At 45.9% G+C, this 26707-nt stretch overlaps 1 protein-coding gene across 2 annotated transcripts; it reads left to right on the plus strand.

Annotated features, from left to right (window-relative positions):
- Window positions 1–5094: 5094 nt before the first annotated feature.
- Window positions 5095–24372, plus strand: LOC135376758 (uncharacterized). 2 transcript variants are annotated; one of them, XM_064609236.1, is made up of 8 exons: window positions 5095–5199; window positions 5863–6001; window positions 9569–9702; window positions 10036–10180; window positions 11184–11317; window positions 14060–14219; window positions 19882–20012; window positions 24086–24372. In XM_064609236.1, the coding sequence occupies exons 3-8, from the start codon at window positions 9654–9656 to the stop codon at window positions 24151–24153; spliced, it is 687 nt and encodes a 228-aa protein (XP_064465306.1). In that variant the 5' UTR covers window positions 5095–5199; window positions 5863–6001; window positions 9569–9653; the 3' UTR covers window positions 24154–24372. The 2 variants fall into 2 exon arrangements, with proteins under 2 accessions (XP_064465306.1, XP_064465305.1); XM_064609235.1 differs by lacking the exon at window positions 19882–20012.
- Window positions 24373–26707: the final 2335 nt, after the last annotated feature.

Genomic DNA, 26707 nt, shown 5'->3' on the forward strand with positions numbered 1-26707 from the left:
CCGAAGGAGAAACAGATGGCACGATAAGCGTCCTGTCCTCACCTCCTATCGATCTGACTGTCCTCCAAGAACACCAGATTCTCGACCCAGACTTCTCGAAGATTGTCCGCCATCTGAACGGCTCCTCCCCTTCCCCTGACCGCAAATTCCAGCGGCGGTGCAAAAACTTCATACTAATGGACGGAACACTCTACAAGCGCAACTACGATCCCGAAGGTCAGCGTTTGTTGCTCGCCGTACCACGAAACCTCCGTCAGCTAATCCTAAAGAGCCTGCATGATGACCCTACGGCGGGCCACTTGGGGTTCTTCAAAACATACGAACGTATTCGGAAACGGTATTTCTGGCCTAGGATGTACACAACGGTCCACAAATACGTTTCATCGTGCCTCTCATGTCAACGGCGGAAGACGTCCCCTTCGCCCTCGGCTGGCTTTTTACAGCCATTGCCCCCGCCCCATGCACCATTTGATCGTGTCGGCGTCGACTTACTCGGCCCCTTGCCTGTTTCGCCAGCTGGAAACAAGTGGGTTGTCGTCGCCATCGACCACCTTACACGTTACGTTGAGACCGCCCCGCTCCGTAGTGGCTCTTCAGAAGAACTCGCAAACTTTTTCATCCACAGCCTCCTTCTCCGCCATGGTGCACCTCGTGTGCTGCTCAGCGACCGAGGCCGCCCGTTCCTTGCCCGTCTGCTTCAGGATATTCTGCGTGCGTGCTCCGTTGCGCATTACTTCACTTCTGCATACCATCCGCAAACTAATGGCCTTACAGAGAGGTTCAACCATACTCTTGGTGATATGCTGTCCCTCTACGTGTCGTCCGACCAAACGAACTGGGACACCCTCTTGCCCTATGTCACATATGCCTATAACACCGCCATTCAATCCACGACAAATTTCAGTCCATTCCGACTCGTGTACGGCAGAGAACCAGTCTCTAACGTTGACACCATATTTCCATATCATCCTTCCACCGACCACAACCTCACATTGGCCGAAGCAACATCACGAACTGAGGAGTGTCGCCAGCTCGCACGGTGCCGCACATTCGGTCAGCAGGCCGCCGCCAAGCTGCGTTACGACGAGCGTCACAGACATGTATCCTACGACGTCGGCGACCTCGTCTGGCTCTGGGTACCCGTTCGCAAACCAGGCCTCTGCGAAAAGCTCATTTGCCGCTACCTTGGTCCCTACCGTATACTCTCCAAAAACTCTGACGTTAATTACTCCGTGGAACCTGTTGATTTACCTTCCGACCGCCGTTGCCGTTCCCGAGAAAATGCTCACGTATCCCGCCTCAAGCCCTACAAACCCCCTTCATCCTCTGAGGACATCCCAGCCAGGATGGCTTCGTCTTCGGCCGGGGAGAAGATGTGAGGGAGAACCATAGCCATGCTCATCGCCATCAGCCCTTTAGCGCGAGTTTTCATATCACCCGCATTCTTTCGTTTGGCTGCCATAAAACCACACGCTAAGCTTCCTGTCTCTCCCGTCTTATTCGCCTCTTAACAATATATATATATATATACGCATGGCAACGTTTGCATTACGAATATATAATATACGTGCAGTCAAAGAGCTCCAGCTATTGTTTTCCCTAGTATACTCCTCTGACTTTGCACTGGGCTTTCAGTGGTGGGTTTGCTCACCCTGACGGGAGGAATCACGTGTTACGTAACCTTCGGAAGTCATCCGCTCAAACGCTGCCTGCCTGCGTGCTGCTGATGAGGCCGAAGAAGGCCGAAACAGCTCTCCGGTACTGCCATGACGACATTTGAGTTACAAACACATGCTATACGTGCGGCCAAAGAGCTCCCGCTATTTTTCTCTTGCATACTTCTCTGACTTTGCAGTGGGCTTTCAGTTGCGAGTTAGCTCACCCTGGCGGGAGGCATCACGTGTTACGTAACCTACCGGCGCCATCCGCTCAAACGCTGCCTGCCTGCGTACTGTGCATGAGGCCCAAGAAGGCCGAAACAGCTGTCCAGTACTGGCATGGCGACATTTCAGTTACAAACATATGGTATACGTGCGGCCAAAGAGCTCCCGCTATTTTTCCGTAGTATACTTCTCTGACTTTGCACTAGGCTTTCAGTGGTTCGTTAGCCCAACCTGACGGGAGGAATCAGGTGTTACGTAACCTTCTGACACCATCCGTTCAAACGCTGCCTGCCTGCGTACTGCTGATGAGGTCCAAGAAGGTCGAAACAGCTGTCCAGTACTGGCATGGCGACGTTTGAGTTACAAATATATGTCATACGTGCGGTCAAGGAGCTCCGGCTATTTTTTCTCTAGTATACTTAACTGACGTTGCACTGGGCTTTCAGTGGTGAGTTAGCTCACCCTGACGGGGGGGATCACGTGTTACGTAACCTTCTGACGCCATCCGCTCAAACGCTGCCTGCCTGCGTACTGCTGATGAGGCCCAAGAAGGCCGAAACAGCTGTCCAGTACTGGCATGGCGACGTTTGAGTTACAAACATATGCTATACGTGCGGCCAGAGAGCTCCGGCTATTTTTTCTCTAGTATACTTAACTGGCGTTGCACTGGGGTTTCAGTAGAGAGTTAGCTCACCCTGACGGGGGGAATCACGTGTTACGTAACCTTCTGACGCCATCCGCTCAAACGCTGCCTGCCTGCGTACTGCTGATGAGGCCCAAGGACGCCGAAACAGCTGTCCAGTACTGGCATGGCGACGTTTGAGTTACAAACATATGCTATACGTGCGGCCAAAGAGCTCCGGCTATTTTTTCTCTAGTATACTTAACTGGCCTGGCTCTGGGATTTCAGTGGTGAGTTAGCTCACCCTGACGGGAGGAATCACGTGTTACGTAGCCTTTTGACGCCGTCCGCTCAAACGCTGCCTGCCTCGTAGCGTGGGACTGCTTGTATCCTTCAGCAAGACGGGCGTACCACCCGTTCTTCGTCTTTGGGGCGATGCAGTGTTTCTTTTCCTTTAATTGTATGCTACATGGATAAATGAGATCTCCAAAAATCAGAAGAAAACCGAACAGAGAAGTAATATCAGTGGTGGATATTAATTCGGATAATGCTTTATTATTACACGGTCTCCCCGTTGGTGTTATCACAGAAATATTGGCGATGTTGGCGCAAAATGGGCTTGGCAATATGGACAGCTCATATTGGTCCAATATGGAGCCTTGCTGCACTCCCCATATTGGTCCAATATGGACAAGCTTGGCAGCCCATATGGGTCCAATATTGGACCAATATTGGCTTGCTGCTTGGGTAACCTTGCAAACAATATCCCGTGTTTTGTTTACATGTCAAACGCTTTCAACAGTACACAACGGTACGCCTCGCCAAGCATATATGCTTCAATAAGCATAGTGTCTCAGAAAAGCAGCCACTCTTAGCATACTACATTGTACTGTGAACACACGTAACAGAACAACACAGAGCAGCCTCACCTCCTGAAAATGAAGCGATATAATGCGCGGACAATAGGTTTGAAGAAGCATATTGTCTGAGAAGCACTCCGTGTCGACGGTGCTGTTGACATCAGGAACACCGAATAGAAGCGTTTCGGAAGAACAATATCTCTCAATGACTTAAATTTCAATGAGACGCTTACTGCGGATTGTACACAGATGGACATGATGTAGCATCTCAGAACAGGCGGTCGCAAAGAACAATACGCTTTGAAAGCCGGACAAAATGCTTGATCAAGGTTATTACTTGAAAAAGACAAAGAAAAAAAAGAACAGGAGGCTCAACTCTCAACTGTGCTGTCGACTCATGCGGGACATGTACTCCTAACTGCAGGTTCTACTGATAAGCAACAATCGGAAAGAATATGCGAAGCTGGAGAAGGGGGGGGGGCACGAACAAAATCCCGAGGAGGACGGAGGGGAGGTTAAGAAAGAAGATCGGTCTGCGCATGCGCAATTCATCGGAGATTTTTGCCGCGCTGGCCATTCCTTAGCACTGTGCGTGGCTCGTGTAGATCGCGTATCACGATTTTGGAACTCCTCCTTGGAGTATGGGCTTCTGCCCGGAGTGAGCCACGTGGTCAGTAACCGGATCACACATTACGGGACTGTCACATGTAGAACCGCAAAGGACAAACGGTGTACAACTTTTCCATTAAACGAACCTCCATGGACAACCTGCTCCAAATAGTCATACACAGGCAAAATGAAGTGGTAGATTGCCGTTCGAAAGGAATCAATATCAACTGTGTTTCTTGTCTATACCCGGTATGCACCTTTTTGTAGGAAGTCTACAGAACGGCAACAAAATTAAGAAATAGCAGTGTCGCCATCCGGATAAAATGAAGCAATAAAGAAAACTTCAATCAGAAAAGCGACGTGGAGTCAACCCGATACACATGTGTCTGTCATTAATCAATGTTAATTAATCAATTAATGTCAAGTGTCTCAAATTAAAATTTGTGTGGGACGGATTCTGCTATGCATGTTCTCCATGTTTGCAACTAGAAGGTCACTGTCATAGGAATAGCCCACAACGAGTTCACTGCGCTGGCCCTTACTCCATCGCCACTGTAGGTAATGGGCGATGAGGTCACACGTAATTAGGAGTGGAGCCAGATGTGTTTCTCCGGTCCCCTTCGGAAAACCTCTTAACAAAATCGTATCTCATCTGTCACGCCTGTCGTATGCGCATACTACTTTGAGCGTGTGTTTGCCCTGTTGCAGTTCTGAAAAACTGCGAACTCGGCGGCCGCAGAGCACAGCTGGGATGCGGAGACATGGTTTTGAGGCAAATGTACACCGCAAGTAAAACGAGGGAGTCATATTTAGAGCGAAGTATGAAAGGACATGCGTATTTCACATAACCGGGTATCGCATAGCCATTTGCGAGGTCAGGATACTGTTGGAAGGGAACTTTCCCTCTGCAAAATTCCATGGCAAATATGATGATTATGGTGCATTATAAGTAACCCGCTATGAACCACACTATGGCTTATGATAGTGTTGGCACACCGTAGTCTCAGTTGCTCTGTTGGTTATCAGCTATATAAAGCCCAATCATCATTATCATTACTGTTATGATTGTCGGCACGTATGACTGTACGTATAGGCACGTGCGGGTATGGAACATTGCATGTGCTGATTGAACAATACACTACACATACTGGGTCGGTGCTGGACAAAGCAAGTTATTCAAAAATGAAGCTAGTTATCCTCGCTCTTGTATCACTCTGTTTCTCAGGTGAGTCCAGTAAAAACCTTTCAATAGCCGGGAGTTTTTGACTGTACATGTTTTGCATCTTCGCCTACTTCGGGCGATTATGAAGCGTTCCTCTTAAATGGATAAGAGTCTGAGTGTGTGTCCTTGTGAGATGACAGTAACGCGCTTGCCGCCTGACGATGCAGCCTACATTCAATGACCAATTGTCACCTTTATGCAGAAACCCCGCGTTGTGTCAATTCTTAACAAGTAGCGCGTGCACCAGTACAGAGTGTATCTTGTACTATGCACCAGATCCTGGTGCTATCGATCCGTGCAGATCCTCAGTATGTACCAAGGTAGATCCTTAGTATATATCCAGCCGAGGCCTCCGCCGCAACGTTAATGTAGCCCCTTCAGTTTCCAGCTTTAAATAAATAACTTTTCCTTACTTCCTACACCTTCGTTGTCAGCTTCTATATTTATATAAATAATTATATATAGGGTGTCCCAGCTAAATGTGACCATATTTTTTAAAAATGTATCTATTACTTTCTCTAGATGAAATCAATTGCAATATAACGTATGCTGAAGGGCACTCCGTAGGAGGGCATTAGCAGACTCCTAAAACTAATTCTTGTACGGAAATGCCAAGCACTGCTTTCTATTTCTGTATCCCGATGTATCCCGATATAATATTTCCAGATTTCACTGCAGCAGAGTGCGCAAAAGATATGCTGGAGTCGTTATCTGAAGCCAAGGCTGAGTGCGATGCAAGATATAGACAGGAACACGGTCTGGGTACTAGAAAACCCTCAGATTTGTTTCACATCACAAGATGCTGGCAAGTATTGTTCCATATTTAGACAGGGGCTCCGAAGCAGCATTGTGATACACTGCGCCACAGTTATGTGCAGAGCAGTACGGCTAATCGCTTGGCCCGCGTAGCAGCGCGCAAAACGACTGTGAAATAGCACAGGACGTAACTTCTTGGGCGCGACAGGACAGCGAGGGACGATCGCAATAACCGGACGATTGCGTTTGTATTTCAGCCCCACAAGAGGTGGCGCAAGAGACGACAAGTTCACGGGACTGAGTGGTAGACATGCTGTCCATGTCACGTCGGGACATGTAGGCACCAGGGTTTCAGTCCTGGTGCCTGCTGTGCTGGCTGAGCTGTTTGCACGGTTTTCCTCAGACGCTGTCGGACATACGTCGGCACAGTTCCCTTAGAATTCCGTTTACTTAGAAGTCTGCCTAGGACGCATATTCCCCGGTGCCTTATTTGTGATGTTGTCCATCTCTGTGAGGCCCATAACGGCGAGCTCTTTCAAAGTGCCTTTGAGAGAGCTAAAATAAATCACCAGGTCGTGCAAGATCGTTGTAGTTCGGCATAGCAGATGAACGCACCTCGCTGTGGGTACAGTCGACGAATACGTTGTCATTGCACAGACAGTCTGAAGTGAGAAATACGTCGTAATGACAAGCATAGGAAGAAGTAGGAACTTAGCCGGGTAGTAGACGACTTCAGTATTAAGCCTGGTGGTGTGCACTGCGATTTGCAAAACGGGTTCCCCTATGAAAATATTCATTAGCGGCTGGTGAAAGGAGTTGCCAATTTGTATAGCTCCTCCAACGGATACAGCAGAGAGAAGCACCAGTGTCGACCAAAGCAGGAACGGCATGTCCATCGAATTAAAGAGTATTAACATTGTGGGGAGAATATCTGAGGCATTGCAGTCTGTAACATCGCACATTTCAACGAGTACAAAGCAATAGTTATCACTAGAGCACGGATGAGTGTGCACTGAAAACCCTCAAATGTACATCAAACTGCAAACTAAAAATCTCCAGAACTTGTAGTGAAAGCGCTAAGAGTACGCGATGTTTTTCCTTGCGCTTGGAAATAGCGATCTGCATTTTTAGCATTCTGTCAGCGAACGTGCTGCAAAATCACACATGCCATAGTATGGGTATAAACAAGCATCTGTTGTGCTTCCCCACTGTCGTGCTACTTCTTCATTACATGCGACTCGTGCTAAAGAAGCTATTTGAAGCAGTGGGACAAAATACACCTATAGGGTGGGGGAAAAAGTTTACTGAACACGGCACTGGGAAGGCAAAGTGGGCAGTGGAGACAATGCAACTGAAACAACAATATTTCTGAAGCGTCGAAAATACTAGATTCCAACCCGATTTAGCCAAAGAAGTCGGGAAGCAAAACATTCCACGACAATGGGACACCAGAGCAAGACTCTGGATAAGCTGGTTCTCTGACATCTGTCTCTACCGAATTATGAAAAAAAAAAAAAAAAAATCCGTATTCGTGTTTTTTGATACAAACTATGCGTTCAAAATATTCGTTCTTATGTAGCATATAGCATCCTTCTAATCAGTTCGAAACCTGGACAAAGACTGCTTTTCATTGTAAACGTAGGAAAGCATATATAAACGAAAAACATGCATGTGCATGGAAGTCCACAGTCTAGTCACGATATTGCGATCAGAACGCAGGCTTCTGAGGGATGTTCTGCATGATGACGAAGCATGTTCTCCATGACCCTGCTTCTGCTCGATTACCTGGCTCATTGAGCGAGACTGGCACTGTGCCTATTCTTCGTTCTTACGACGAGGCATTATTTTCTAACGCGATGCAACGTGGTTCAGTTAGAAGATCAGCATGAAACAAATAAAAGAACGACGAATTAAGTAACGTCACTTTTACTTCTGGATACCGCGTTGGCCCGATATTCGGCTAATATTGGTGTGCTTCCTGGGTTGTCATTCTCAACACACAATTTCGCACTGTTTTTCTTTTGCACAGACCACCTAACCGTCTGTTACTAGCATTGGCAACCGCTGCTGGGTTTTACATTTACTTATCTAGTTTGAGAAGATACCTTTTTGCAGTTATTCGTCTCCAAAATACGGTGTGCAGCGAATGTGCGAAAGGAAGCTGAAAACCTTTTAGGAAACATTACTACTTTGGGAATCGGCAACTGTTGGTGCAAACTTATGAGCAATGACTTGTAAATTTCTTGCATTATGTAAGCATGGATCATCACAGTCAGTTCCTCTTTCGTATTTGCTGGCTCTTATCGACACAGCGTTGGGATGTGACACACTTTAGGCTCGATACCAACAGTGACTCTCGGGGTGACATCAACGTCCCAAGGTATTAGCCGCAGTGCAAAGCTAGCAAGTACAGTTAACAAACAGAGAAATGAACAGAATGACCGTGGCTGCACGTGAGGACATAGGGTTACACGTCAAGCGTCCAGAAAACCAGTTGTGGACGGCCGTTTCGAGCTTGTTCGAGTACAGGGTGTTAGCAACACCTCCGGAGCCCGCTGTGACCAGATTGAATTTAACCGATCAAGCAGCTCTCGCGCGACGCATAATCAGGTGCTGAAGCAATCCTTTTCTAGAATCATTGGTGTTTTATGTGCGTTCTTTTGGACATCTGCCGCAAAAAGCAGCACAGCGCGACGCCCACGCCAGACTTCTTGTCATTCTTTCAACAGTGATAATTATCAACGTTAATTCGTGTCGGCAGAATTAATTTCCTTTAGTAAATCGCGTCTAATTTTGATCGTACCGATGCGCACTGTATGACTTACAGTGATGGCCAGTAGTAAACTACATGTAGTTAAACTACTAGTTAAACTACCTGATTGTTGTTAAAAAGTAGTTATCAACTACTTGCAGAAATCTAGTGGCAACTACTATTTTAAGTAGTTAACTACAGTAGTTAGGTTACTGAAGGCGCCAACTACTTCCGATTGTGCCGTAAGCTTTACGGCACGATTGTGCTTCCGACTTTCACCTTGAGCTACTTGTTTGATGAGAACGGAGGTGCAGAGCAATTGTGTCGTGCATATGTACTAAATCTTCACTTTTAATGCTTGTCTAGTGAAGCCTCATTTGCTGCGAAATAATTCTGCAACTTAGTTTATCACGTAGGTACAGAAAGAATCCCGCCGCAAGCTTTGTATTTGACGATCGTAGCAATGGCTTGAGCCAAAGTTTATTATTGCTTGTGATTCATATTTAGGTGTCCAAGAACACTACAAGGGATTGGTGTTGGTGGACATCGTTAAGTAGTTATAGATGCAGTTAAACTACATTGCAGTAGTTAAAAAAGTAGTTTTAACTACTCCCCTGAAAAGTAGTTGAACTACTAGTTAAACTATTCAATCACAAAGTAGTTAGTAGTTATAGTTAAACTACTGTAGAAGTAGTTAGTGGCCATCACTGATGACTTATTCACTGGGGATTTACGTGTCTTTGCGTTTACATTCATTCGAAGTATTGAGTACTTCTTACTCACAACATATACGGCTTCGTGGCGCTCCAGCCCAACAGTAAATAACGGTAAACAATACAATTCGTTTGTATACATCTCTTCCAGTATGCTGATTTACGGCATGGCTTGCATTCCCTTACGGCTCTGAGAAAAAGGATGCGATCAGCGGAATATTGCGCGTTTAAAAAAGATGTGGGGCAAGCTAATAGAGGCTGCATGTGAACCATCAAACTGGAACTGTGAGTACAACCGTGCTACAAGACTGCTAGACGCATAATCTGTCCTTCATAGAGTCTCCGTGACGTCGGTGATGAATATATCCACATTTTAGAATCAGTGTAGTACATGACTGGTGTCAGTCTACTTCATGAAAAAAAAAAAAAAAACAAGGTCGACTGGTTCAACCGAACTTCAGACGAGGAATAAACCTTAGGCTCTGAGATTCGATTAAGAAAATCGATACGGCTTTGATGGATGATGACAATATTAGCAATTACACCTTTCCACTGTAGATCTATGCGGAGGTCTGCTTTGTATCCTATCTGTTCGCATATCATATTGTTCGTTTTCAGGCCTCCTTGAAGCAAAATGCGACGCCCCAACAATATCCGACGCGAACACTGATTGCTACAAAACATATAACCAGGAACACGGCGTCAATACTCGAAAGCCTAGTGACCCACTTGAACCAAGTGGGGATGTGGAACTACTCTGCTGGTAAGCGCTGTTTCATGTTCGGGCCATGGTCTTAGAGCGGTGCCATCAAAAGGAAACAAAAAGTATTACCCATCGCAGGAAGTGAAGGCCACGCTAATGGAAGGTCACAATAAGCGAACAGAAAACCACTCTAATGTAAATGTAGCATCCCTAGACGGAAACCCCGATAATCTTGTTTGTTGCTTCATCGGTCGTAGGTCACCTTAAATACACCCGATCGAAGGCTATGTCAGGCTACGTTGCCCATCAGAAGGTCTCTGTCATTTAAAGGGACTATCGCATCCGGGAACGTATGTACGATACCGAAAGGGTAATGTTCCTCGCAACTTCAGAGTCAACTTTGCCAAATTTCTCTTCCGAAAAAGTTTACATATTAAGTAAACGAGTTTTAAAGGTCCGCACTCCATCTGCAGCCACGACGATGATGACGTAAGCCAGGCGCACGAATTGGAGCGCAGCGCAGGCGATTGTCTCCGAGATCGTCTGCTTGTCGTTCGCATCGCAATATACTGAGTGAAAAGTCCTCGGTAAATACGCTGACTTTCGCTTACCAGTGTGAGTGCAGACGTAACCATGTTACGTGAAACACGGCGTTACGCTCCTGGCTGTACGAACACGTTCAACGTTGACCAGAAACAACATTCCGCGAGCCGGTAACAGAGAAGACGCCGTCCCCTAGCATTCCGCCTCGCTGCCCGCCTGTCGGTCGGTTGCCAAGGCTACCAAGGTCCCTCCGGCCGCTCCGTGATTGGTATTCTCCATGTCAAAGGGCGTGCAGTGATTGGCCTCGTCCGTGTGACGTTTCCAGAGAGGGAATCTAGGAATCGTCTGCTCTTGCCAAGTTTTATATCAAACTACACAGGAACAACGCTGCCAATTCGCGTCGGGTTTTCGGCGTTATTATCAGTGATGAACGCGGAGTAAAAAAGCACCACAGTTTCGGAATCGACCGGGACGGATGCGATAGTCCCTTTAAGGGCTGTGTAAATGCTATCTTTTCCAGTATGTTAAAATACAACAAGTATTGCGTTCCGAAACTCCTAGAAGAAAAAGGTTGCCACCCCGACGCTGTTCTACGTTCTGGTACGGCGATAGAGACGAGAATGAAAACAACTTGTCCATCGTCCAAACCGAAGTGTGAGTATTACAGAAGGGATGGTTCCGAAAACTTTGCCATTTTACCGGCCTCCGTGGCTCAATTGGGAGCAGTGGTTTATCCGGAATACCAAGCATGGAGGGGTGTTGAAAAAAATTGGGGTAAGTATTATAGTTACTTCATTAGAGCTTAACATATCATTACCCTCATGTGTCTAAAGCAGAAATTGCAAGGACAATCCTGTTGGGGGTACAGAGGTCAGAAAGGGGGTGTCACTGACATTTGGGAGGGGGGAGTGTTTGGGCGCACTGATGTGTCGTTCTTCAATGAACCCTTCCAACTGAACGATGCATTCGAGTGAACTGAACGAACAAGTTCACCGACGAGCAACACATTAGTTCAACAGTTCACTTCACTCGGCCTCGGAGCCCGGAACTACCAAGAACCCCACAGCACCCCAGAAAACAATCATCCCAGGGTTATTCTAAGGTCGTCGGATGGGGACAAGGATGGTATCCCTGGGATGTCAAAATCTAATCCTCAGAGCATCATCATTCTGCAACTTTGGCATATGAAATGACGTCCCCGAGGCTGTCCCTCACTCATCCTCCTTCCCTCACTTCCCTGCTTCAATTTTGTTTTACTTTGCTATTCCTGGCGCGCACTCCCGTCAAGTGATTGCAGAAGAATTGCAATGCCACTAGGACACTTAAAGCCACTAGATAACCTTCGTTTCACTTATCGACACTGAATTCCAAGAGCTAGCACGCGCCATCTTGTTTCCACGCCACGGTAGCCACGCGCACGCGCACTTTAGTGCACGATGCTATCTATCGTGCACAGGTTAAAAGTTCCTTTCTCTTTAAAGCAGCTCATCAAGGTTGTAGGCCTCGAGCTCTCCTTCACACCCTCGGGACGTTCTCCTTGACAATACATGGATTATCGCACAATAATCATACACGCTTCTCTATCGCACAGTGAGCAATATATTAGTCGTCTTCGACCTTCAACTGGGGATGGTACAGGAGTGGTGCGGAAACAAGATGGCGCTCTTGCTCTCCCTTGGAAATCGGTGTCGATTCTCTGAAGCGAAGCTTATTTAGTGACTCTAAGGACACTCGAGGCAATGAAATATTCATTCTTCAGACGACCAGGCGACATCCGTATTGCTGCAACATGGGTTGTAAAGAAATAAAAATCAGGTACGGCGTCGCACGCGAGATCGCACGTTCTAGAGACTTTCCATGCGTTTCAGGCAGTCGCAAACGCTGCACACGCTTGGCGTCCTTCGCGTGTGTGCGTCGTCTCGCTAGGGAAAAAAAAGTTTCATGCGTATTGGCCTTTGGACTTTGAAGCAGAGAGATGTAGTTTGTCATGTTTTCTAAGCCTGTCGTTCGTGGGTAAAAAAGAACTTCGATTCGCTGCCTGTCTATGTTGTTTGTATTGCCCTCTTCGGTATTTACACTTTTAGGTTGCGTTGTCCCGCCAGCGGACAACATAGGGTGTCTTCTTTTAGGCGATACAGATTTTTCATAAAAAAACTATGAGCTATAGACATGCTGTTTTCACTTCTATCATCTCTGGGGCGGCGGACGTTCTTGGCCATATGTTGCTCAACCGTCAAATCACTAATTACCTAAAATCGTTAATTAAATTTTTAATTATAAAAGCTCCAAAGTTGTCCCAATGAGAACACCTGTTCCTTTCGGTGACCTGATATCGTTGCCGTTTTCGGAACAAAAATCCGTTCGGTAGATCGTCCGCAAAAAATTCGTGAAGGAACACCATTTTTTCTCTATTTACTTTATTGCGCATCTTCCGAGACGAGTCTTTCCTTCACTCCCAATGTGAGATGGTGAAGGAGCCTCATGCGTCGAAGATGCCGCCACGGTGCCGCCTCATGTGTCGAAGAAGAGTTTTAACTTGCGGAAACAAAACAAAAACACATGTATCGGGCGACGCTGTCGGAACTGCCTTGGGCTGCATTTTCTGTTAATCTTTTTCTAGGACGCAAGAGGCGGCAGTGTATGCTGCAGTGTGCTCTTTCCCCCTCTCGCGTTGGGGGTGAAGGAAAGACGGGTCTCCGAAGGTGCGCCATGAACAAAATAAAGAAAAATATGGTGTTCCTTCACGATTTTTTTGCGGACGATCTACCTAACGGATTTTTGTTCTGAAAACGGCCTCGATATCAGGTAACTGAAAGGAACATATGTTCTCATTGGGATAACTTCGAATCTCTTATAATGAGAAAGTTAATTAACGATTTTTAGGTAATTAGTCATTTGACGGTCGAGCAACGTTTGGCCAAGAACGTCCGCTGGCCCAAAGATGATAGAAGTGAAAACAGCATGTCTATAGCCTTTATAGTTTTTAATGAAAAATCTGTATCGCATAAAAAAAAGACACCCTGTATATACAGGTCGCGTACCAATATGCTCTACATCTGAAGTAGCAAGATTGAGGACTAATGTACACCTGGTTGAGATTAAAAGGACGAAAACAGGACAATATTCGAGGGGGAGGTTCGAGACGGACGATGAACGCAGCGTTTTCTTCTGACAAGAAATATTCTCCTATTGGTCCGAGATTGACGAAAGCTACTACTAAACGTTTTTGAGGGATTCTCAAATAAACTTCGAATATCCGATGAGGAGAGTTAAAGGAAGACGGAGAGGGCCACTGACATTTGGGACAGGGTACAATCCTATGGAGTACAATCTCTTCTAAATCCTTGACGCATGTTTGTTGGGGCGCTCCGCTTATACCACATCTTTCGTTTTCAGGCGTCCCTCCACCACAGTGCAATGATAAAACCTTATCAGACGCCAGGCTCATTTGCGAGCAAAGATGTCAAGAAGCACACGAACCAACAGGTCCGAAACGTCGTGTAGACCTACAACCTAGAGATCAGAGCCGGGAAGAGATGCACAAAGAACATTGCTGGTAAGCGCTTTTCCGGTGCCAGCGGCCGTTCAAGTCGCGCTGCGACATCATGGTAATGAGAGTGGATGAAAACTGTTCTCATCCAGTTCTACCCCTGGCTACAGGAAATATTCCTCAGGCGTTTCCCGTGCGTTGCACTATACTACGTGTTTGAATGGACGAGTAACTGAGAAACACCGGAGACAATGGGAAGCTTGACTGTGACTGAGCTTTCGGTCCTTGCACTTCCGGAGGCAGAATAATGAGAGGTACCACACGCGAGACAGGGACGAGACACAAACACACTGACACAAAAATAGTTCTCATACCCTGTAAAGTTCAATACATGACAAAACCCTATAGATTCATAAGCTTCCGAAGCGGGGAAGACGAAGAACAGAGGGATTGCTTACGCAATTTCAGGTATGGTCGTCGCTGTAGTTTCCTCGAGGATTGCCTGCCAAGTGGTATTTTCTTTGTACAAAATACTGGTTTTACAGAGAAGGGGTTTACAATTGTTACATTCACGGAGATGCAGAATAAGTTCACTAGGCTTCTTCCAGTGTAAAACTGCTGTTTACGAACACGATCATTCATTCAGTCCATTCTGGACTTCATAACCCGAAAAACGCTTAAACGGGGTACAATAGACATCGAACTAGTTGCAACAGACGCAGTTTGCGCTGATTTGCAGCACTACCTCCGTAGGTAACTCGTCTGCTAGATGACAATACAGTTGCAGCACAGACATGGAAAAACTGAAGAAAACCCAACTTAACTCAACTTAAAAGCATCGCAAAACACAATCCTGATGTCCAAATGTAGAAGGATAGAAAATCCAATCTACCTCTAAGGAAGTATAAGGGAAATGCCTCATGGCGGGACCTGCGATATTTCCAACAGCGAATCATCTGGTGGGCACCGTCCTCACTATTGACATGGTTTTTAATTGGCCATTGGTGACGAGTTAAAGGGACATACGCCATGAACGCACACGCTCCCATCAGGATGTCCCCACAGCGTCATTGTGTACTCTTCTTTTGATGTGTATCCCAGAACACGCTGAGGATGAAAGAAGGTCGTCACTGAAAAGGTTCGCGAGCTGTAGGATTCGAACCCACGTCTTCTCGATTGTCGGTCCAGGGCTCTACCAACTGAGCTAAGCTGACACCCCCCCAACGACCCCCAAGGGTGCGTCATCTGAAGGGACAAACCAGATCCGCTCCGCTCTCTCACTCATCCCACTTTCACTCTTACATGTTTTCTCACTGTCACACACATTCATACGACACGGCGACGCAAGCGGTATCTGTTGAAACGATTGCAATCGATGTTCTGAGGCTGGATGTACAGGAGAAACAACTTGATTTTAAGATGTTGAATGAGGAGTTTCATCGACAGAGGCGATACTCTACCCCATTGCAGGCGGTGATGTTGGGAATAAAATAATGAGCCTCTTCACAAGGTCGAGGTTTCGAGGTTCGAGGTCAAGATTTCGAGGTCCTATTGTCTCCAGAGAAGTCTATATATCTTTATAGTTATATATCTATATATCTTATAAAATATCTTTGAGAGCAGATGGTCCGTAGGCTGGATTTCCACATTAGTCGTAAGCGGTTGCGGTGGGAGTACTTTGCCACTTGACGTTTCTTGGAGGGACCAATCGCTCCTCTTGTGATTTGGTATGGGTTTGATGGTGACTTGATGTGAATTCTTCTCGTGACTTGTAACTCCCGCCAGAATAGTCAAGAACGCCAACGTTGAAGGGGACCTGACTTCACCAGCGAGTCAAGGCAGCAAGACTGTATCGCGACCGCTAGATTTCCGTGCCCTACGCGCTTTGTCCTAAAATGTTTTCTGAATTGAGGACAGTTCATTCTTCAGCGTGGAGGTCGTGCGCACTACTGTTTTACACCTACGTTAGTGTAAGACGGGTGTATTTTACAAAATACACCCAGATCACACTCATGTTACACCCCTTCGAGGCTGATCCTCTCATAGATGGGTGTGAAGTGCGTGGACATCTATATTGACGTGTTAAGCGTGTACTAAGGGTGTAATAAGGGTGCAGTGGTTTTAGGCTGCGTTGCCCTATTGTAAAATGCTTAATATTATCAGGCAATATGAATGACGTGTATACTGAGTCTTAATTTTCCCTCATGCCAAAACAAGTAAGAAACACAAACGTTATCCTGATGGTGAGTTGATACACCAAACAATTCCACAGTTCAGTGTATTTTTATGTGCATAATCAAATTAAACTTGACATCTCACCCTTCGTTTTGACTGCAATGTGAGCAGGGCAATCGAATTCGCAAACGCTCACAAGACAGGGAATGAATATATAATCTGTTTTGCTTTTAGAAAGGAAATGCCTTTCTAAGTTGGCCATCCCATGTATGTGATGCTTCAAATTTATTTCTAAATTTGAGCGTGTATATCCTTATCCGTATATCAGACCGTATACTGGTCTAATATGACACCAGTTCGTAATTGCTATATTGGGAGGAGAAAATGCATTACATGTTCATGCTATCCATCTACTTTGGTTGATGTGCATGATACACTCACCATAGAACCAAAGCTGCACACGTTACGCCACACGAAAAACTGAATCAGTTTGTTATAGGATATCGTTTATTTACCAGTGTAGATCAACAAGCCGCAGATCCGCTAAGTAGTTGTTGCACCCTTTCAGAGCTGTGTGTGTATGTGTGTGTGTGTTGTCAAATACACCTTGAGAGGTAAAAGTATTTCATTTCACCTGTGAACTTCTACACTCGAAAGTGTGTGAATTATGGAACACCCACCTTGCACTCAACAGGGTGTAAACGTTTTGTGTGTGACAGCAGCAGCGGCATCACTGCCACCGATCAATCGTTCTCTTTCTTTATTTATTTGGTAGACGATTTGGTAGAATACATAATTAGATAAGGAAATGTTAAGACGGAACATGTTTTACAGTCCTCAGAGGATAAATGTATTCGATACCACAGACTGCATAAATAGGCACTTTTGGACACTGAAAAATAGTTACATCACGCACATTAATTACATACATTGATTACAATAATACATTAATTGCACAACAAACATGGGCTAATTTACGGATATAACTAGTGACAGAATTATTTGTAAATAGATGGATAGAAGTGGCACTCTAATGTTCGCTGGTAAACTATTACAGACCTTGCAGCCGTAGGATCTGAAAGGGAGAAAAAACAAACAAAAACAAATTAGTCCTCGGTGCAGAGACCTCAAGAATCGCGTGTTATTTGTCAAAGCGTAATTCGTGTCACGACGACTGGCTAAGAAACTCGGAATGTTTACAGAGCCGTAGAGTATTTTGTGCATTAATATTGTGAGGAGAACGACGCGGCAGACTAAACGCGCATGCAAATAAATAATTCTTTTGGCCTGCTATATCTGTCCAGCGCCATCCAGCCAGATGAATATCACGAACTCGCAGAAAGTTCAATCCAAATGTTATTGAATCCCTGGGACTTATTGCTAGCATGATACGAATTGCACTTTTCTGTAGCACAAGAAGCGGGTGAAGATTATGCCGATAGGTGATACCATATAGTTCAAGGGCATGGGAGATATGGGAGTAGATTATGGCGGTACTACACGGTAAGAAACGTGTTAATGGGAGCCAGGTTGCGAAGTCAGGCTAAAGCGTATAAGCCAGGCGATATTTTTGTCCACGAACATACAGGATGGTGTTGTGCCAGTGAAGATTTTCATGGAAAACAACTCCGAGAAATTTGATGCTTTGAACCCTTGACAGGAGGTGGAGTATAATGTACGATTATTTCCTTTTATAATTCCCTACCAACATGTTCAGCCAGCAGTGTAGCTTCTCCAGGACGAGATGAGCCTTAGTGTATAACGTAGTTAGAGTGTTCGCCTTAAAGAATATCCTAGTATCATCGGCATAGAGATAGCGCTGCTTTGGGAGGCAGTCTGGTAAGTAGCTTACGTAAATCAGAAATAAAAGTGGTCCTAAGAGCGAGGCCTGGGGCCATCCTGTGTCAGTAGGACGGATGTTTGAGTTATGTTTGTTTGCTGCTGCGTACTGACACGATCATTTAACTGCGAAATAGGTTAGTTCTTATTCCAGACATTTGAAACTTTTGTAATACGTAGGATATCACGATTGACTAGATCGAATGCTTTCGACGGGTCGACGAAAACACTCATGGAGATTAATTTCTCCGCAATGTCACATTTAATAGATTCCGCTGCAAATAGAGAATTTATCATCGTGGCAACGTCTGTCCACAAAAGCGATGGGCGCGAGAGAAGCTGCGGGAGTTCTCCGGCCAGCAACGACGCATCAACATTTATAAACTCTTTAATTCGGGCCGTTATCAAGCTAAACCCTTAACAAACGTCTCCCTTGCCTTTGGTAACACCCCTGCTGTCCCGTACCTTTATTCGTTAACATCTATCCTGACCAAATGCGGACACCATCTGGACCGCCACTTTGTTATCTCCGGCCGTCAACGACCAGCGGGGCACGCCGTCTTCGTATTTGTGCCTGACATGTGTCATCACACTCAGGGGCTGATCTAGGATTTTGCCAAAGGGGGGGGGGGGCGCTATGGACAAGTGCCGTGTGCATGGTGGGATTGGTCCATTGAACCCTAGGGGGTACGGACCCCTGGACCCCCCTACATCTGCGTCTGATCACACCGCACTAAATTCCTCCTTAAGGAAGATACCCTATAGAGCGCCATACTGACACGATGAGGACGATTTGAGGATCAGGTTTGACCTTCCTGCGTATATCAATCCTGTGCACACGTTATGGCCTTGGTATGTCGCCGGGATGACTGTGTTCTTGGAGTTACCACCAAGATGAATGGGCCGTTTTGTTATAGTGTGGAGGGGAACACGTCCATTATTATATCCAAATGTTTCGACCATTATGATTTCTGCAAGAGCATTCAGTAAGCAATCCCATGCACTGGTTTGATACAGTAGAACCAACGTAGTGGACAAGTATCGTGGCATTATTGGATCATATCTGTAAGCCCGTAGTTTCTGCAAAGGCAAGGCAGATTGCGGGGACTGCTCAAGTAAACTGTTCAGGTAACCACACGTGGCAATTGCGTAAGTAATCCCTCTTTTATTCGCCATCCCCCACTTCCCCCAGTATGCTTCTCAACATGTATGGGTTCGTCGTCTACTAAACTTTGCTGTATTTAAGAGAAATTTTCTGTGTGTCTATGTGTTCATTCCCTGTCTCGGGTACTGACGGGTTTGGCTCACTGGGCGAAAAGAGGACAGGGCATTTGGGGTTTTGCCTGATTTCAGGAACAACAAACAACGCCTCCTTCCAGGTAGTTGGTAGGGCTCCCTGTTACAAAGATGTGTTGTAAACATGAAGGAGCGCTCGGCGTGACCAGACGTCGAGGTTCCCTGTGCGTCATAAATTATGTTATCGGGTTCCGCTAAAGTATGACGATTTACGTTTGATCTAGCCACCTGCTTCAATGCAAAAAAAGAAACACACCACAGAGAAAGAGAGAGAGAAACTGTTTTTCTCTCCTGCGAAGCGCGCACATTGCTGCCTACTCTACGAGATCCAATCAACCGCGACGTGACAATTTATTAGCCCTCAGTATGTTAAGAATGATCTCTGATTTATGTAATATTTACATGCTACCTTTTCCAGTGTAATGGAATACAGCAGGGATTGTGTTCTGGGATATCTAAAAGAACACGAATGCAGTGATCCACATTTTCTTGAGATTTTTCTCGAGAATATACGGACCGAATGTGGAGCAACCAAGTGGAACTGTACACGTAAGCGATATTATGGAAAGCGATGCACTGTAACAACCAGACAGGACCTAGCGAAGAAGCCACAGTAATTTTTTCCTCTGCGCGACGTAAAAAGTTCGAGACGGGGCACAACCAGAGCACACGCGACTCAAACCAGCCCTAGTTTCATCTTCACGATGCAACTCACATGATATAAACGTAACTGGTAAGCAAAAGAGGAGGAAAAGGGACGAAAAGCGCCAGCCAGTTTTACCGATGCTCTGTCACTGTGTCTTGTATTGGTCCTGTATCTTGTATGGTGGTCCTGTAGTGGCAGCCAAATTTTCCCAGCCTATTGTGCTTTAGGAGCAATTCTGACCAGGATTCATACATACCATGTTACAATGGCGTCCTGACGATGTCCTGCGCATCGTCGCGTCAATTGTACGCGCTTCAATTGAATGTCCCGAATTCAATGGTCTGTTTTGCCACTTCTTAAATTGGTTCTACAGTATAACTGAGTTTAACGGTAGACATTTTCTTCATGTACACGGTACAGGGATGGGATTCCGCGTGTCCCTTAGTTATACAAGCCTCTTCACGTGGTAATTAAAAAATACCTTCGAATTCTTCCCCTTCAAGCAGCTCATTTTCCTGAGATACATCGGCCACATTTTTGTTGTTTGGTCAGGTGACAGTTCTTGGTTGAAGTCCTCTTTAATTCTCTGGAAAGCACTACCCAATTCTCCTGCAACATTTTTGTCTTACTATTCCATTTTTGGTCTTACAGAAATGTGGACCAGCCGTTGTTTTAGAAGGTGGTTAAACTTATTCTGAAAGAGTGGTATCAGATATGGCATGCTCTGTTTACCGTAGTTAGTCCTTAGGATTAGAGTCATGAACTTTCTTGCCGTTCGAATGGGATATGGGGTCCTCTTATGTGTGAGGTATATACGTCTTTCCCGTACTTTTTTAAAAAAATGTCTATTCCCAGCTTTAGTATGTACATATGTCTCAAATCGTAGGGACGTGAGCATGCCGAAAAAGTTCGGTAGAGGAAGTAAAGCAGTCAGCATTCATCATAAAGCGGATAGCCCTTCTTTGGAGAACATGTAGTTCGTTCAAATTAGTTATAGTCGTATTACCCCATATTAGCAGACAATAATATAACATTTGTTTCATATAATATTTCAATAAAGCCAGTCACTGGCATTTACAAGAAGCCAACTGGCAGACGTCAGCATCTTCATTTCAATATTTATCACACGAATGAAAGAGAGAAGAAATATTTCTTTTCACGATTGAAGCGCATATGTTCCAATAGCGACGATTTCCACAGATGCGCTGATGAAATACCCGCTGATTTCAGGAAGCGTAATTATTCGAGCGACCTCATTGGAACTGCCTTCGCGAAATAATGCTTTTGCACAGAGACACACGCTTCTTTCCAATAAACCTAACGAGGGACGCAAAAACATGACTACACCTACACCACACACCTACAGCAAAGCGCATATAGTAATACAAAAACTGTTCTGCAGCATGAGACAACTGATGTTCTGAGGCTGGAACAACATACAAGGGTCATTGTTCTTCAGCTTCTTCGTAACATACTACGCAGCGAGAAAAAAATGAAAGAACTATTTCCTTCTCCTCCCTCCCCCCATTGTTACACACCACAAGTCACGAAATATCCCCCAGGTGGTTTATGAAAAGAACGACTTTGGAGAACAACTGGGTAATCACCCACTTGAAACCAAAATCACCCACTTTGCATAGCCATTTGCGAGTGGTTCCACTTCTGTAGCCCACTTATTGTCAGCCATACACGCGTACTTAAGAGCATAGTACCTTTGTTTCCGGTTTTTAAGTTCGCTGCTGGTCTTGCGGCAATGTAAAGCAGCATTGAATCACAAAGCCAGGAATTTATAACAGACACTTCATCTTAAGCTTTCACGGATAATATAAAGATGCAGTTAGCGGCACCACTGCGATCCTCCACCCTTAAAAATGAACTTCACCACATAGCACGCTCCTAGCCAACCATTCTCGCCCCTGATTTGTTGAAAACGGGAGGAGGAGCCTATTTTGTGCCATTATGCACGGCACAGAATAGGCTCCGCCTCCCGTTTTCAACAAATCAGGGGCGAGAACGTTGTCATTCGGGATGATAGTTGTCTAGAAGCGTGCTATGTGGTGAAGTTCATTTTTAAGAGTGTGTATTCCAAATTTTACAGCAAAGTGGGTAACAGGCAAGCAGAACAATGTCATCTACACTCTTAGAAATGAGGGGGGGGGGGGTGTCGAGGTAGCTTGCCGTTGTTGGCCGCACTCAAGTGGGCATCGTCACGACTATAGCCAAAAAAAAAGGGAAAATAATGAACTTCACCGCATACCACGCTCCTAGCCAACCATAATCTCGAATGATATCGTTACCTTCCCTCATTTGCTGAAAACGGCAGGCGTACCCCGTTTTTGTGACACTTATGATGTTCATAATTCTCACAAAAAAGGTGTACGCCTCCAGTTCACAACAAATCAGGGCAAATAACGATATCATTCGAGATGACGGTTGGCTAGGAGCGTGCTATGCGGCGAAGTTCATTTCTAAGAGTGTACACCTGATTTAAGCGGCAGTAGTTGACACAAAATCGTTTTCCCCTATCGTCGGAGCAAGGCCATACTGAACGGCGTGTCGGTACTCTTTGCACAGCGGTTCCGTACATACAGTACCGTACACTCTTCAAAATGAACTTCACCGCAGAGCACGCTCCTAGCCAACCGTTATCCCGAATGATATCGTGACCTGCCCTGATCGGTTGAAAACGGGAGGCGTACGCCATTTTTGTGACAATTATGAACAGCATACGTATCACAAAAAAGGCGTACGCCTCCCTCTTTCGACAAATGAGGGCAGATAGCGATATCATTGGAAATGATGATTGGCTGGGAGTGTGCTATACGGTGAAGTTCATTTCTAGGAGTGTATACCGTAACCGGGTACATAGGACCTATTCGGGCGAATTTCGCATTCAACTTTTTAAACTGTGTTTTCACGCTGCCCGGTAACAGCTAAAAGCGAGTCTCTCTCGGAATGGGCTGTCGGGACCACCAGAGCTAAACTTCAGGAGGGGGCAACTGCCCTCTCTGCACCCAGCAACCGACGGCCCTGGACATAAATTAGTCACGTTAAGAGCTCCTGCCAGTGATGTGCACGCATACGGACTATCAATGTTATTGACTAGAGATATTGATTTCAGCATGTGCTCAGGGTTTTCGCGTGATTCTCGTTATAAAAACAACCTTCTACTCAGTTTCAAGCCCGAATGAAATGGCCTTCGCAGATCTACAAGATGCATGTTAGTTACCACAACAAATGTACAGCAGCATCACCTTCCAGTTATTTGTTATCGGATTGAGTTGGTCTATAAAATGCAATACTGGGTTCATGAAAAAACAGGGATTCAGTCGGATTGCCTTCTTTTTCCTGCTGTCGCTAGCCATGTTTCCAGCTCCTACTTTCACCAAAGTCGTCCATTTCTGATTTCCAAGTGGTTACAGCTAGCGTTCCTCTTGCCAAGGCCCACTTCCCGTACTAACTGACTAACTTTCAAAGTGGTCCTACTTCAATGCATGAAGACTCCCAGTGGTTCCAGTTTAACCCACAGCGGTTCTGTCTAAACCCACTTGGATGTCGAAGAGCACACAAAATGGTTTTAATTCAAACCACTTCGCCTTCAGAGCGCTTTGCTGACCAAGTAGTTACAGTATACCCCACTTGAGACTCGATTTTCTTTTTGCACCTGGACCAAAACACCCTTACTACGTTTCGTATGAGCATAGTACAGGACCCGGTTCAGGCCACTGCGATGAGCGATTTACACGTCCAGGTCGCTCCTAGCCGTAGGATGTCGAAAGGCGCGTTTTCATGCCAGTGCTCGCGGTGACCTGCGGCAAATTTCGAAGAGGCAGAAAAAGTGAAAATGCATTACGGGATTATTTATGCGACTCTGTGCGTCTATCTTTATCCCTGTGCTTCTTGCCCTCTGCAACCAGGCTATGTCAGAGTTTAATTGATTAGCGTTTTGTATGCATTTGAATGTCATCTTTTCCAGTTCCATGGAATACAGTACGCAGTGCGTTCCCGAAGTGCTCAAACGGAAAGGATGCAGTCATGAGGTAGCCGCGTCTTTCATTGCACAGAGGAAGAAGGTAATGGTGGTAATGTGTGGAACGTCGATGGGGCACTGCGATTTCTACAAGAGCAAGAGCACTGGCCATATAATACATCCCATATGGACTTTGGCAACATCGATCTTTGTGATGTCGGTGGTAACAAGCGGCTGTTACAAAAGCATCTGCTAGATTAACTTCCCATTAAAATAATGATTATTGTCAGTCACATTTTCTTTATAATTTCAATTGCTGAGCACTCTTGATCACAATACAGATGGTATTGTCGCACTTAACATCAGTGCTCAAAGATTGGGAATACGTTTTTGATGGGATTGTGCAACAGCATTTTCCCTGTTACTCATGGGGTATTTCGGTATTTGCTCGGTTTTCGGTATTTGCATGGGGTATTTGCTCCCGCTAAGAGCTCGCAAGCTTTTATGCACAGCGGTGAACATTGTAGAAAACATGCGTCGGTGGAGAGGAGGAAATATGGAAGCTTCTCCAAGGTGACCTGACCCGTCCTTGAGACTGATGCAAGTGAAGGAACAGGTGATTCTGGAAGGATCGCTCGCTGCGCGGCGTGTCGTGGATTTCAGCCCATCGTTCAACTCCGCGTTGCCTGTTGTTGCTGTGTGGTCGCTTCAAAGATTGGCAATATGATTCCGAAAACCTGGGAAAGGCTAGGCGGACGGAGTGTTTGTCTGCAGTGATGTATTCGTTGTTGGATATACAGAACGTAAAGAGGACGTAACAGGACGTCTCGAAAGGCACACGTGACAACGTTTGTGAGAGAGGCCTGCGCTGAGGAGCACTCTGACTGCATGGAGGACCCTCGAAAGCTTGTTGGAACGTCTACGCGTCAGACTCGAGGGGCTTACATCAGAAGGGAATTTGCAGACCATCTCAATGACGATGAACGCTGAATATCAAGTGACTGTGAAATATGCAGATTGCTGCATAAAGGGAATGTCAGTTTTAGATTCTCCGCAAGATCCATGCTTGATGGCAACGGCTACCACTCAAGTGCCAGCTTCAACGAAGCGTGTACTACACGGGCGTGTGTCTGGGGTTTAAGCGTCGTCAACTCATAGTACTCCCGCTGGGATTCGGCTGCGCAAGCTATGCGTTGCCAAGGCGACAGACATATCAGTGATTTTTGGAAAGGAGCCATACATTACACAATCGGATAAGTTAATTTACTTGAGATCGTTACTGGACGAAGCAACTACAGAAGCCATATCAGTTTTATCAGCTTCGGAAGCGTGCTGAATGGACTCCATGGAAGTCCTGTTGGAAAGATTTGGAGACGAGCGTCGCATTGAATGACAGTACCTGACAAGCTGATGACACTTCCTCGAGGGAAAAATGCCAAGCAGGTTCGAGCGCTCAGGAGCAAAATCAAACGTTTTAGGTGTCAAAGCAGCATTGTCTTAGGAGAAACGGACTCCTTTCCTATAATGCTTACAGCTACCATCCTTTCCACGTTGCCCACTTAGGTGGCCGTGGATTATTACCATCAGAAGTGAAGCGCTCGGCTCAGCCGGTTTGAAGGGCGACGGAGACGGGACAAGTGTAGAGTTGAGACTAGTGGGTGAGAGGTGGTTCGAGCTATCGAATTAGACAGGGGAATTCGAAAGTTTATCCTACTTGAAGTCGAAACATTGGAACTTCTCAGGTTCACTCGATGAACCCATGAGGACAATGAGACGGGAGGGGTCAAAGGCATGGCCCTCGAGCGTAATCGAAGAGTTGAACTGAAAGAGAAGAGTCAAACAGCGGATTCAAGGCACTACGGGCAGAGTCCCTTCTCTGCACCAGTGCTCATGGAATGGCGAATGAACGCTCATTCTGCTACGCATCGCAAACGCATCACGGGGCTATGCGACGCGGTGATCCTTCTGGCAGAAAAGGAAACCATTCTAGCGGCTCAAGAGCAATATTTCTGCTGTAAGAAAGGTGGTCATCGTGCAAGAATGTGCGGGGGGAAATTTCCTGGTCTGCATGCAGGGGAGGTACGCAAGATTCTTTTTTTTTATTCTTTGTTAGTGCCGCGAAGCGACTGTGGTTATGAGCGGCGTAGAGACGTGGACAGATGGAGAGAGGGCAGCAAAAAGGAGAGGGGCAGGGGGGTTGGTATGCGTCCTGGTATGATTTCATCTGAAACTGTGCCGACACTCGTTTGGAAAGTTTTCGGAAAACCCCGGAAAACCTCAGACAGCGCAACCGGCGACATGGTTCAAACCCGTGTCACATCCCAGTCTGGGCGTGGAAAGCGATCATCTAACCACTATGCCACTGCAGCTGGTAAAGCTCTATGTGTGAACCTTTGTGGAAACGAAATCGGAAAAAAAAAGTCGGAAGAAGTCTACAGTACTAGTACGCACATGAGTGGGAGTAACTAAGACATCAAGATAGATCCTGTCGTATTGCTTCAGACGTTCACAGCAGTGATGGCCACCGTCTATACTTCAGGGAACCATTGACGGAGGAAGACAAAGAAGCCTCGTGCGCGAAGGCATTGCCAGAAAAGTGAACCTTGTTTCCGCAGGGGCAACAGATGT

This window comes from Ornithodoros turicata, unplaced genomic scaffold (assembly GCF_037126465.1).
Source record: "Ornithodoros turicata isolate Travis unplaced genomic scaffold, ASM3712646v1 ctg00001273.1, whole genome shotgun sequence".
Taxonomy (NCBI): domain Eukaryota; kingdom Metazoa; phylum Arthropoda; class Arachnida; order Ixodida; family Argasidae; genus Ornithodoros; species Ornithodoros turicata.